Below are 13,260 nucleotides of genomic sequence, written 5' to 3'. Positions count from 1 at the left end.
TGCAAGGAGACCCAACCAGTCCATCCTAAAGGAAATCAGTCCTGGGTGTTCATTGGAAGGGCTGATGCTGAAGCTGAAACTCCAGTACTTTGGCTACCTCATGTGAAGAGCTGACTCATTTGAAAAGACCCTGATGCTGAGAAAGATTGAGGGAAGGAGGAGAAGGGGACGACAGAGGATAAGATGGTTGGATGGCATCACCAACTCAATGGACATGGGTTTGGGTGAACTCCGGGAGTTTGTGATGGACAGGGAGGCCTGGCATGCTGCGATTCATGGGGTCTCAAAGAGTCGGACACGACTGAGTGACTGAACTGAACTGAATGAACAAAACATATATTAAATAAGGATGTGTTTAGGTTCAATTGCAAAGGGAAGTACAGTGTTACAGGGATCAAGTTAAAATAGGGTGGTGAGAGAAGCCTGCATGAAGAGTTGACAGTTGAGTGAAGACTTGGAGTTGAGAGAACAGGTCTTGATATCCTGGAGGAGAAACATTTTAGGAAGAACTTGAGCAAGTGTAAAGCTCTTGAGGCAGCGTCGTGCCTGGGTATATTTGTGTAACAGTGAGTAGTAACACCAAGTCAGTATAGTTCAAACAGAAGTGAGGAGGTTAGTAATAGATGATGAGGTTGAGAGGTAACAGGAGCCACTGAAGGATTTTTACATAAAGGTGATCTGTTTAAGAGCATCATTTTTGGCTATTATGTTCATAATACTAGATTGTAATGAGGGTGTGGGCATGAGCATTTAGGAGCTTGATGCTATAATTTAGGCTGCAATTTCTTAGCCAGAGTAGAGGGCAGCAAAGATAGTGAGAAGTGATTGGGGTTTGTGTATCTTTTAAAGATAGAGCCAGTAAGATTTGCTGATTGATAAGATGTGGGGAGTGACAGAAATAGGACTCAGGGTTTTGGCCTGACCTTCACAGAAAGAAGAGCATTTCTAGTAACTGAGATGGGGAGAGTTGTGTATGTATGTAAAAAAGGGTAAGGAGTTCAGTTTTTGACCTGTAAAGTTAGAAATTCCTATAATACATTTCAGTGTATACAACGAATAAGTAGTTAGAGGAATCTGAACTTTCAGGGGGAGTTTTCTAATGGAAAGTTCAGCTGAGAAAGTGTACAGTGGCACGTGCCAATGAAGTGTCTTTCGGATATTGTTACTTAATTGATTCTCCTGAGTTTTTCTGGTCACTTGGGCACTGCCCTATTTGTCCAGAGCCAAGATTTATACATGAATTGGACTGTTTCCCAATGGTCACTTCTCAAGAGGTGTAAAGGCTCTCCTGTTCTTTGTAATTATTGCCTCTAAGCTTGTAGTACTCCAGAACCACTCCTTTATTTTTGCAGATTTTGGGGTATGGCTCTCCAGTCTAATTCATTATATTTTCTTTCAGGGATTCCTTAACATTAAACATTTTTAAAAATTTATTTAGTTTCAGTTTATTTTCGTGGCGCTGAGTCTTCATTGCAGTGCGTGGGCTTCTTACTGTTGTAGAGCAGGGCCTGTAGGCTGGGTGGGCTTAGTTGCCTGGAGACATGTGGGATCTTTCTAGACCAGGGATCAAAACTTGTGTCCCCTGCATTGCAAGGCAGGTTCTTAACCACTGGACCACCAGGGAAGCACCCCTGCCCCCTTAACATTTTTTGTCTGTTCACAGTATTCTTGTCTGTTTTTCTTGTCGTTACGACTTTAAGAAATATCTTTCCTATTGTTTTCAAGAATTTAAGAGAAGGAATGGGTGAGATAGTTTGTGTGAATAGATTGCAGTTTTGATCCAGTTTTCTTATTTATAATAAAAGTAATATTTATAGAAAATGACAAAATGCATAGTGATAAAAATAACATTACCCCTATTTGCATAATGACTATTTTGGTTTATTTCTTCCACTTTTTTCCAAAATATTGAGATAACCCACCTATCACCTATATTACATAGAGGACTTCCCTGGTGGTGGGAGAAAGGGATGACAGAGGATAAGATGGTTGGATGGCATCACTGACTCAAACGGACGTGAGTTTGAGTAAACTCCGGGAGCTGGTGATGGACAAGGAGGCCTGGTGTGCTGCAGTCCATGGGGTCGCAAAGAGTCGGACATGACTGATAATAATATATAGAAAGGTTTTTTTCTCATATAAGCTGCACAGTTTGGATTTCGCTTTCCATGAAAATTTTTTCAGATCTGCGCTTTGGTGACCTTTATTTAGCTTTTCTAGTTCACAGTAAGTGTAACTGTTCAACCATTTAGCCTACTGCTGTGGCCTGACTTGGAGGCTACCTAAGGATAAGTATGCTGGAAAAACGGTCTGTGATCCTTGATTTCCCTGGTGGCTCAGACGGTAAAGCATCTGTCTACAATGCGGGAGACCCGGGTTTGATCCCTGGGTGGGGAAGATCCCCTGGAGAAGGAAATGGCAATCCACTTGAGTACTATTGCCTGGAAAATCCCATGGACAGAGGAGCCTGTTAGGCTACAGTCCATGGGGTCACAAAGAGTCGGACATGACTGAGCAACTTCACTTTCACTTTCATCCTTGCATCCAGAGTACATCTCTGTTATATAAGAGTGTGTGTGTGTGCATGCTCAGGTGTCTGACTCTTTGCAACCTCATGGACTGTAGCCCACCAGGCTCCTCTGTCCATGAAATTCTTGAGGCAAGAATACTGGAGTGGGTTGCCATGCCCTTCTCTGGGGGATCTTCCCAACCCAGGGAAGGTGGTAGATGGATTCTTTATCACTGTGCCACCTGGGAAGCCCCGTTATTTAGAGTAAGGATAGTCATCTCCCTAGGAGAACTAGAATTAATATGTTATTTCTTTTTTCAAGTTATTTTATTGTCAATCTAAAATTAAATTGTTATTTTCCCTCTCACCTCTAGTTCACTTAGCAGCCATGGAAGGCCACCTTCACTGTTTTAAATTCCTACTCAGTAGAATGAGCAGTGCTTCCCAAGGTTTGAAAGCCTTCAATGATAATGGAGAAAATGTATTGGACCTGGCCCAGAGGTTCTTCAAGCAGAACATTTTACAGTTTATCCGGGGGTCTGAGTATGAAGGAAATGATCCAACAGATCAAGAAAGTAAGTAATAAATTTGAAGTGTTTTAGCATTTAAAAAGCAGAATAGAGAAGAAAAGGAAAGGAGTTATAAGGCAAATATTATATAAAAATATATTGCATATCATTGTTCACACAATTCATCCAGATTCTCTTCTTTGTATGAAATATTTTAAGCAGATATATATATAGAGAGAGATTAACATAATGAACATCCTTTATACCACTAGATTTAAGAATAAAATATTAGGTTAGATATACTTGAAGTTTTCTGTTTCAGTACCATTCATTCCCTTTTCTCCATCCTCAGAGGTAACCATTGTTTTAGATTTATAATTCCATTCTGTGGTTTTATATTTAGTATATATGTACTCACAAAAATATGCAGTATCATTTTGTGAATTTTTAGAGTAGGGAACTAAACTGTTGTAACTAATGAGAAATCCTAAAATTCAATAGCTTAAATGATATAGAAGTTTATTTCTTTTATGGGATAGCTTCAGTTGGAGAGTGAATCTTGTTCTGTGTAGTCAATCAGAGACCTGTTGTCATCCTAACCAGCTCTCTCTCTAGGTGTTGCTAATCCAGCAGGAGGTGGGGAGAGAACAAAGTATAAGCTAGGATTTTCAAAGTCTAATTTGCAGTCATCACTTTTTTTAACCTCCTGTTGGCAAGAGGTTAGTCAGTCACATGGCCACACTCAGCCGTGGGGAAGCCTGGAGAATTCAGTAACCAGCTGAGAACCCTCAGCTCTGCTACAACTCTTGTTGCTATGAAAGGAAGGAGGTTTTAGTGGACAACTAGTAGTCTTTGAAACTTTTTTTTTTAACATTGATTGATTGATTGATTTTTGGCCGCTCTGGATCTTTGTTGCTGTGCGCAGGCTTTTTCTAATTGTGACGAGCTGGGGCCACTCTTCAGTGCAGCGCAAGGGCTTCTTCTGTTGCAGGGCACTGGGCTCTGGGTGCACGGGCGTGCGTAGTTGCAGCATGATGGCTCAGTAGTTGCGGTTCAAAGGCTCTAGAGCACAGCCTCAGCAGTTGTGACGCACGGGCTTGCTCCACAGCATGTGCGATCTTCCTGGACCAGGGATGAACCTATGTCCCCGGGATTGGCAGGTGGATTCTTAACCACCACCAGGGAAGTCCCTGAAACTTCTTTTAAAACTTTATAAAAATGGCATAAAACAGTATGTATTCTTCTCTGACTTTTTTTTGCCAAATGTTATGATTTTTTGGAAGGGAAGTTAAGAGCAACCTAGATAGCATATTCAAAAGCAGAGACGTTACTTTGCTAACAAAGGTTCATCTAGTCAAGGCTATGGTTTTTCCTGTGGTCATGTATGGATGTGAGAGTTGGACTGTGAAGAAGGCTGAGCGCCGAAGAATGGATGCTTTTGAACTGTGGTGTTGGAGAAGACTCTTGAGAGTCCCTTGGACTGCAAGGAGATCCAACCAGTCCATTCTGAAGGAGATCAGCCCTGGGATTTCTTTGGAAGGAATGATGCTAAAGCTGAGACTCCAGTACTTTGGCCACCTCATGTGAAGAGCTGACTCATTTGAAAAGACCCTGACGCTGGGAGGGATTGAGGGCAAGAGGAGAAGGGGACGACAGAGGATGAGATGGCTGGATGGCATCACTGACTCGATGGACGTGAGTCTGGGTGAACTCCGGGAGTTGGTGATGGACAGGGAGGCCTGGCGTGCTGTGATTCATGGGGTCGCAAAGAGTCGGACGCGACTGAGCGACTGATCTGATCTGATGATTTTTTGAGGCTTATTAGACAGATAGATGTATTCTAGTTTATTCTTTTTAGTTTTTGTGTAGTATGGCATTTAATAAAAACATAATTATTCCATTCTCCAGTTTGATATTTAGATTGTTTACAGTTTTCAGTGTTACAATCCATGTGGTGATGAATATTCTTAAAAGTGTCCTTGTGTGCATGTGCAAGATATTCTTTAGGGAAGTGCCTCCCTACCTTTTGCACACATAGCCTACACTGAAGATGATACTTGGGTGGCACACTGGTGCCAGTGGGTGAGACTTCTTGAGGTGTACTGCCTGTCTACTCTGAAGACTGAGAGTTGAGAGCTCTGCCTTGGTAAACACTTGGGAAATTCTACTTTAGGCTTTGTTTGGTGGGATACGCCCATCTTCAGTATAAATAGGTATAAATGCTGCATTCTTCATCAAAGTGGTTGTAGTAATTTACACTCTCATCAGCAATGTTTGGTGAGAATTTAGGCGAACAATATTCAGTATTGTCAGACTTAAAAATTTTTGCCACTTAGTTGGGTATGAAGAGGTTTAACTTGTGTTTTAATTTGCATTTTTTGATTACTAATAAGGTTGAACATTGTTTCATAAAGTTACTGGCTGTTCTAGTTTACTTTTCTATGAATTGCCTGTAGAATTGTTGTTTGTCCTTTTCTAAATTACTTGAGTTCTTTTATATAGTTCTGATACCTATCTTTTATTAATTTTATCTGATATATTTTTTCTCACACTGTGACTTGTTTTTTCACAAATGATGTCCTTTTTTTTAAAAAACAACTTTATTAAAATATGATTTATGTACAATAAACTATATTTAAAGTATGCAGTTTGAGTTTTACTATATATCATCAAACCACTATCACAATCAAGATGCAAAGCACTTTCATTACCTCAAATATTTTTTCATACCCTCTCATCCCTTCTTTCACCCTGGCCTACACAACCACTGATTTGTTTTCTGTCACTATAGATTAGTTTGGGTTTTCTAATGGAAGTCTGTTGAGATTCATTTGTATTATGTATATTAGTAGTTCATTACTTTTTATTGCTTAGTAGTATTCCATTGTGTGGATGGCCCATATTTTGTTTGTGCATTCTGTCTTATTGATATTCCATTTATTTACCAATACTACAAAGTTTTGATTACTATAGTTTTATAGTAAGACTGGTAATCAGCTACTATATTTTCAACTTTGTACATTTAAAAATAATCTTTGAGTATTCTAGGTTGTTTTCTTTCCATACATAAAATTGAGAATAGCTGTTGCAGGTTGTTAAGAGGGCAAAATGAGGCAGTCCTTATAAGTGCTTACTGCCAAGCTTGACATTCAGTAAGGGTCCAGTGTGTGCAATGGTTATCATTAAAAACATTTTATTAAGTATTTGCTATGTGCTAGGTGCCAGGTCAGTTGCATGCACACCTGTAGATGTATACACACACATATATACTTTATCTGCTTCCAGTTTCTTTTGTTTTCATCACTTCCTTATAAACGGAGTGGTCTGTGCAAATGGAGAACTTGAGACCAAGTATGCTGCTGCTGCAAAGTCGCTTTAGTCCTGTCCGACTCTGTGTGACCCCATAGATGGCAGCCCACCAGGCTCCCCTGTCCCTGGGATTCTCCAGGCAAGAACACTGGAGTGGGTTGCCATTTCCTTCTCCAGTGCATGAAAGTGACAAGTGAAAGTGAAGTTGCTCAGTCGTGTCCAACTCTCAGCGATCCCATGGACTGCAGCCTACCAGGCTCCCCTGTCCATGGGATTTTCCAGGCAAGAGTACTGGAGTGGGGTGCTATTGCCTTCTCCCGAGACCAAGTATATCTTTATGCAAAAGGTTGAAAATGACCATCTCCTTGTATTTTGTGGTGGCCTGAGAGAAACAGGGGAGATGACAGGAATAGTTCTGGTACAGTATAGTCCTTTTGATATCCCAAGGGGTGGAAAGGCACATAATAATAATCTTATTACTTTTCATTGCATCAACTAAACTAATTCTAATATAACATTCTCATGATATTGAAACCTGAAATATGTGACTGATTAAGGCAGGGAAAAAGAATGAATTCCTGTGTTTACTGAAATACTAAATTTTTTTATTCATAGCTTTAGCATTTCCAGGTCATGTGGCTGCCTTTAAGGGTGATTTGGAAATGCTTAAGAAATTAATAGAAGATGGAGTAATTAATATTAATGAACGTGATAATAATGGATCAACTCTTATGCATAAAGGTAAGTTATGATTCCTGCTTCAGTTTTGACACAGTTTCTGTTGAGTTACTTTGGAGAAGGCAGTGGCACCCCATTCCAGTACTCTTGCCTGGAAATTCCCATGGATGGAGGAGCCTGGTAGGCTGCAGTCCATGGGGTCGCTAAGAGTCAGACATGACTGAGCGACTTCCCTTTCACTTTTCACTTTCATGCATTGGAGAAGGAAATGGCAACCCACTCCAGTGTTCTTGCCTGGAGAATCCCAGGGACAGGGGAGCCTGGTGGGCTGCTGTCCATGGGGTCACACAGAGTCAGACACGACTGAAGTGACTTAGCAGCAGCAGCAGCTGTTGAGTTACTTGCCTGTTAAAATAATTATTCATTGGAAGCACATGAAAATGTAAAATTTTTCCTGATATGCTGAGAGGTATCAGTCTACCTTATATGGGACACAGGGTACTTAATTTTCAACTCAAGTGTGATAATTTCTTTTATGTCAGACATTTACACATTATTACATTTGAGGGTAATTCACAAGAAATTCTCATGTGACACTGTCATGTTAGCTACATAGCAGTGTCATATTCACTACCAGAGAAGTTTCTGAGGACTATCATTTCTTTGGACTAAAAATGACTGATTAATTTATTGAAACAGAAACCATCTCTCTAGAAAAAAAGATTGAGCAGGGGACTTCTCTGGTGGTCCCTTTGTTAAAAAATCTGCCTTTGCAGTGCAGGGGATGTGGGTTCGCTCTCTGTTTAGGGAACTAAGATCCCACATGCCTTGGTGCAGTGAGCCCACAGCCCACAACAAAGGATCCTACATGACACAATTTAAGATCCCACGTGTGGCAGCTAAGACTTGATGCAGCCGAATAAATAAATATATATATTTTTAATAAGGTTGAGTAGAATTTTCTTCTTTCTTGTACCCTGCAAAAATGTTTTTACTGCCATAGAAATATCAATGAACATTAGATTTGAACACACTTTCAAAATATCTGCCACTTTTCTTTGTGTTCTCCTTCCCTCTATGAAATTCTAGAATCTTAATCTCCTTATGTTTGTTTTTTAATCAGACTGTTAAATTGTCAGCTCAGTGGTGGGAATATATACTGTAGGATTTATTCTTGACAATCTTACTTTTATTTATAAAATCAAAAACCAAATCTTTAACCTACTGCATGTGAATTTCCATTCTGTTTCATTTGTGATATGTCATAAGTTTCTTTATAATCAGTGGCATATAATTCTTTTAAAAGTCTTAGTGTAAAAAGTAGGCTTATTAATATAGTCTTGTGTTTAAATTGGACTTTATTTCATACATTACTCCTGGGAGTCCCAGTCGCAGATTATGTTTCTGTTGGTTCTGTTGTTAGCTTAATCATTAAAGTTCATCTAAGTCATATTGCGTCTCAAGTATAGAATCTAAGCACCATATTTTAGCAGAGAGAGGGTCAGTGGAGCAGGAGGAAGAGGAACATGAAAAAGGGGTTTCTCCTCACATAGAAAGGTCCTCACTTCGGTAAACGTTCTACCCTAGACTTGGAGAATTTCATTGCACCTATCTCCACTGAATGTTTGTGAATGGGGAGGAGATTCAAAATGTTCATAGAGTATTTTTTAAAATGTGGTACCCTGGAGCAAAGTTCCATATCATATCCTATATATATAAAACTGGTTTCTATTGCTAATGTTTATGTGGGGTGTCATTGTTGTAGCATTATAACAAAGATGGGCATCTTGAGGTCTGGGAAATCCCATAGTGTTCTCTTTTTAAAATATATATTTATTTATTTTTTTGGCTGTGCCAGGTCTTAGTTGCCATGCATGAGGTCTTTAGTTATAGCATGAGAAATCCTTGGTTGCAGCATGTGGGACCTGGTTCCCTCACCAGGGATTGAACCCTAGGCCCTCTGCGTTGGGAGTGTGGAGCCTTAGCCAGTGGACCATCAGGGAAGTCCCCTGCAGTATTCTTTGTTAGCTGGTTTTAGATTTGCTGAGAGAAATGCCCGTCTCTTGAGGAGCCAGCACTGAATTTTGGTGATGAGTTAAGCAGAGAAGGGGAGGACAAGAGCCTTACAGGCCTCTGTAAGCTGGCTGCATGCTGCAGTGAGGGCATTGCCATGTCACTGGGTCTGGCTTTGTGTCCTTTCCTCACTGTTGCCAATATTGGAGGTAGATTGACTTTTAAAGCATCAGAGTCATACCAAAAGTTCCTCTTCTTTGACTCATTTTACAGAGGCATGTATATATTCAGCAGGGCTTCCCAGGTGGCTCAGTGGTAAAAGAATCCACCTGCCAGTGCAGGAGATGCTGGAGATGCTAGTTCAATCCCTGGGTCGGGAAGATCCCCTGCAGAAGGAATGGCAACCCACTCCAGTATTCTTGCCTGGAGAATGGACAGAGGAGCCTGGTGGGCTATAGTCCACGGGATCACAAAGAGTCAGACATGAATGAGCACACACACAGCACATAATTCAAATATGTATGCAGAGCTACACATCATTGACCTAAAGGGTTAAACAGTTGGAAAGTTAAGACAACAAGGCAGAGTTCTCCAAAGTAGTCATCTTCATCCATTCATTCACTTAAAAGATAAACATTTATGGAGTCCCATATAGGGTCACAAAGAGACACAGCTGAGCAACTGAGCACACATGTATGTATTCAGCACCAACCACATGCCTGCACCGTGAAGATAGTATGAGATTTAGACCTTACTACTAAGGAGCTACATGCTTATACTGTGAACACCTAGAGATTTGTATAAGTCAGGATGTAATCAGTGGCAAAAAGTATTTGGCTGTTAAAATACATGGAATAGCAATTCAGGAGTAGACGTTAAGGAACAGAAGTTTCTTGGGGTTAAATTACAGAAGTGTCACGGGAATATAGATATAATATGTTAGCAAACACTAAGCATGGAGAAGGCAATGGCACCCCACTCCAGTACCCTTGCCTGGAAAATCCCATGGACAGAGGAGCCTGGTGGGCTGCAGTCCATGGGGTCGATAAGAGTCGGACACGACTGAGCAACTTCACTTTCACCTTTTCACTTTCATGCATTGGAGAAGGAAATGGCAACCCACTCCAGCGTTCTTGCCTGGAGAATCCCAGGGACAGGGGAGCCTGGTGGGCTGCCGTCTATGGGGTTGCACAGAGTCGGACACGACTGACGTGACTTAGCAGCAGCAGCAAACACTAAGCAAGGTGTAAAACTGTCATCGTATTTAATCCTTATTGTAGTTTTATGAAGCAGTAGTGTATTATTCTTATAAATATGACATCAAGGAAATTGAGGTCCAGAGGGATCAGATTTGTTTTTTAATGTTCATTAAAAAAATTGAAGTTTAGTTGATTTACAATGTTTCAGATATATAACAAGGTGATTATATTTACATATATGTACATATTCTTTTTCAGATTCTTTTCCTTTGTAGATTATTACAAGATATAGTTCCCTATGCCATACAGTAGGTCCTTATTATTTATTTGTTTTATATATAGTAGTCTATCTGATAATTCCAAATTTCCCATTTGTACCACCCCCCTCAGGTTTCTTGACTGAGGTTGCACAACTAGTAAGAGCAGAGCTGAGATTTCATTCATTTTCTTCATCATTTATTCATCAACTCTGTAGACGTCTGTTATTTCTGTATGCCAGCCACTTTCTAAGTTCTGTCCTGTCCTCCAGTCTGTTGTTCAGTGAATCTAAACTCAGATCTTTTTAGATTATTGAACTCCACCCCCCCGCCCCCGCACAGTTTCCCTGAGTCTTGAGATGGACTGAGGAGGAGGGGAGAAGTTAGATGAGCATATAATTGGGTGATGGGCACCAGGTACGAAAGCATACAAGCTGAGTTGTGGAGGTGAAAATTAATATTGAGTGCATGTGTTTTAAGGAAAGGTAATGAACAGTTTAGGTAATCATTGAGGAGCCTGTAAATTCTGAGTTGTGAAGGTCAGAGGTATAAACTATTTATACAAGATGACAGGATTTTTCAGTCTTTCACATTCACACAGATTATACTCACATTTGGCCTGATACAGAATTGGTCAGGAGCTGTGAGTACAGTCGATGAGCACTGGATAAGGGTTAGCACAAAGCATATAGTTTCAAGTCCATTACTTATTGGCTGTGTGATGTTAAATAAATATCCTCTGTGAACTTGAGGTTTTTTGTATCTGTATGTAAAGTTCCTACATAAGGGCTGAGCATAGCAAACATTTGATTAAATATGTGTCTAATGAATGAATAAATGAAATAGAGAAGATAACATCTGGCCACCTACTTTTGTTGATTATTGTAAGGATTAGTATTTACAAAAGTATTCTCTAGTGGTACTGTCCAAAGTTTTAGAAAATTGTTTACTGATTTTCTGTGTGTGTGTGCATTTTGTTTTGTGTGTTTTTTACAGCTGCTGGGCAAGGCCATATAGAGTGTTTGCAATGGCTAATTAAAATGGGAGCAGACAATAACATTACCAACAAAGCGAGGGAGAAACCCAGTGATGTGGCTAAGAGGTATCTCTATCTGTTTTGCTTCTGTCTTTGTTTTTAAAATTTTGCATTTATTCTCCTGTACTCAGAATTCTATCTCTGAAGATTTCTGAAATTATAGGACTCAGTCAAATGCTGATGGCATGATAATTTTCAAGCTGAACTGATGTTTGACAGCGTATCGGCTCTTCTCTCTAAAGCAGTACTTTTCAGTTGGGAGATAGTATCGTCCCCTTTTTTCGTGGGGTGGTGAATTTGGAAATGTGTGTGGAGGGGTGTTGTCACAATGATGGAGACCATCACTGATGTTTCATGAGGTCAGTCCAGAATGCCAGACATTCTATAGTGCTCAGAACAGTGGTGTACAGTGAAGAATTGTCCCACCCAAATGCTGGTACCTGTTGAGAAATGCTGTGTGATAGAAAGGAGGAATCAAAAGGAGCTGCATGGATTTTGAAACAAATTTTAATATTTGTATTTGAATTAAGTGTAACACCCATTATTGCTCACTTGGAGCTCATTTCAAATCAGGTCCTCAAGGAATACTTAGTTTATCCATTTGTTCATTTGATTGTTTTTCATTCAGCTTAACCATGTTCCAGGTGCTGTGGTTAGCGTTAGAATTACTAAGATGAAAAAACTTAGTCCTTGCTCTCAACAACCTTATGGTCTTGTGGAGAGATAAATGTGCAAATGTAACTTTTATTAATTATAGTTACATTATCAGTACATGTTATATATAGGATCTTCCCTACCCAGGGATTGAACCTGGGTCTCCTGCATTGTCTGAGTGACTTCACTTTCAGTTTTCACTTTCATGCATTGGAGAAGGAAATGGCAACCCACTCCAGTGTTCTTGCCTGGAGAATCCCAGGGACAGGGGAGCCTGGTGGGCTGCCATTATGGGGTCGCACAGAGTCGGACACGACTGAAGCGACTTAGCAGCAGCAGCAGCATCATTATCAACTCAGGCTAACTTTTGTCTTTATTTTTAAAAATAGATTTATCAATAAAGCACACATATTTGTACAGTACAAACTGATGAATTCTGATACATGTATATACCTGTGAGGTCATAATCACAATCAAGATAGTGAACTTATCCTTCACCCCCCACAAAATCTTGTGCACCTTTGTAATCTCTCTCTCGTCCACTGCTTTCCACTGCTGCATCCCCAAGCAAACATGAATTTGCTTTCTGTCACTAGTGATTAGTTTGCATTTGCTAGAATTTTATATAAATGGAAACATACAGTATATACTCATACTCTTATGTATGTGGCTTTTTTCACTGAGCATAATTATTTTGAAGTTCGTTCATGTGTAGTGGTTCATCTCTTTTCTTGTTGCAGTTGTTGAATTCCATTGGCTGTGGAATTCCATAGTATTCCAGAGTTTGATTATCCCCTAACCTGTTGAAGGACGTCTTATTTGTATCTATTTTTGGTGATTATGAATACAGCTGCTATATGTATTTACATACAGATTTTTGTGTGAACGCAAGTATTCAATTCACTTGGATAATAACTTAGGAGTAGGACTGCTGCTGCTACTGCTGCTACGTCACTTCAGTCGTGTCTGACTCTGTGTGACCCCATGGATGGTAGCCTACCAGGCTCCTCCGTCCATGGGATTTTCCAGGCAAGAGTATTGGAGTGGGTTGCCATTGCCTTCTCCAGAGTATCTTCCTGACCCAGGGATCGAACCC

The 13,260-nt window shown here is 40.1% G+C and overlaps 1 protein-coding gene across 8 annotated transcripts in view; it reads left to right on the top strand.

Annotated features, from left to right (window-relative positions):
* ANKRD42 (ankyrin repeat domain 42) overlaps positions 1-13,260 on the top strand; it is a 56,162-nt gene that overhangs the window by 22,881 nt on the left and 20,021 nt on the right. For 7 of the 8 annotated variants that reach the window (XM_010853198.1, XM_010853199.1, XM_010853203.1 and 4 more), the window contains 3 exons: positions 2,884-3,084; positions 6,943-7,068; positions 11,471-11,576. In XM_010853198.1, coding sequence (XP_010851500.1) covers positions 2,884-3,084; positions 6,943-7,068; positions 11,471-11,576 — 433 coding nt within the window. The remainder of the gene's footprint in view (positions 1-2,883; positions 3,085-6,942; positions 7,069-11,470; positions 11,577-13,260) is intronic. The other variant, XM_010853200.1, reaches the window with a different exon arrangement.

Source organism: Bison bison, unplaced genomic scaffold (genome assembly GCF_000754665.1).
Source record: "Bison bison bison isolate TAMUID 2011002044 unplaced genomic scaffold, Bison_UMD1.0 scf7180017864324, whole genome shotgun sequence".
NCBI classification, from domain to species: Eukaryota; Metazoa; Chordata; class Mammalia; order Artiodactyla; family Bovidae; genus Bison; species Bison bison.
The sequence above is the reverse complement of the archived record's forward strand: the minus strand, read 5'-3'. Positions and strand labels throughout refer to the sequence as shown.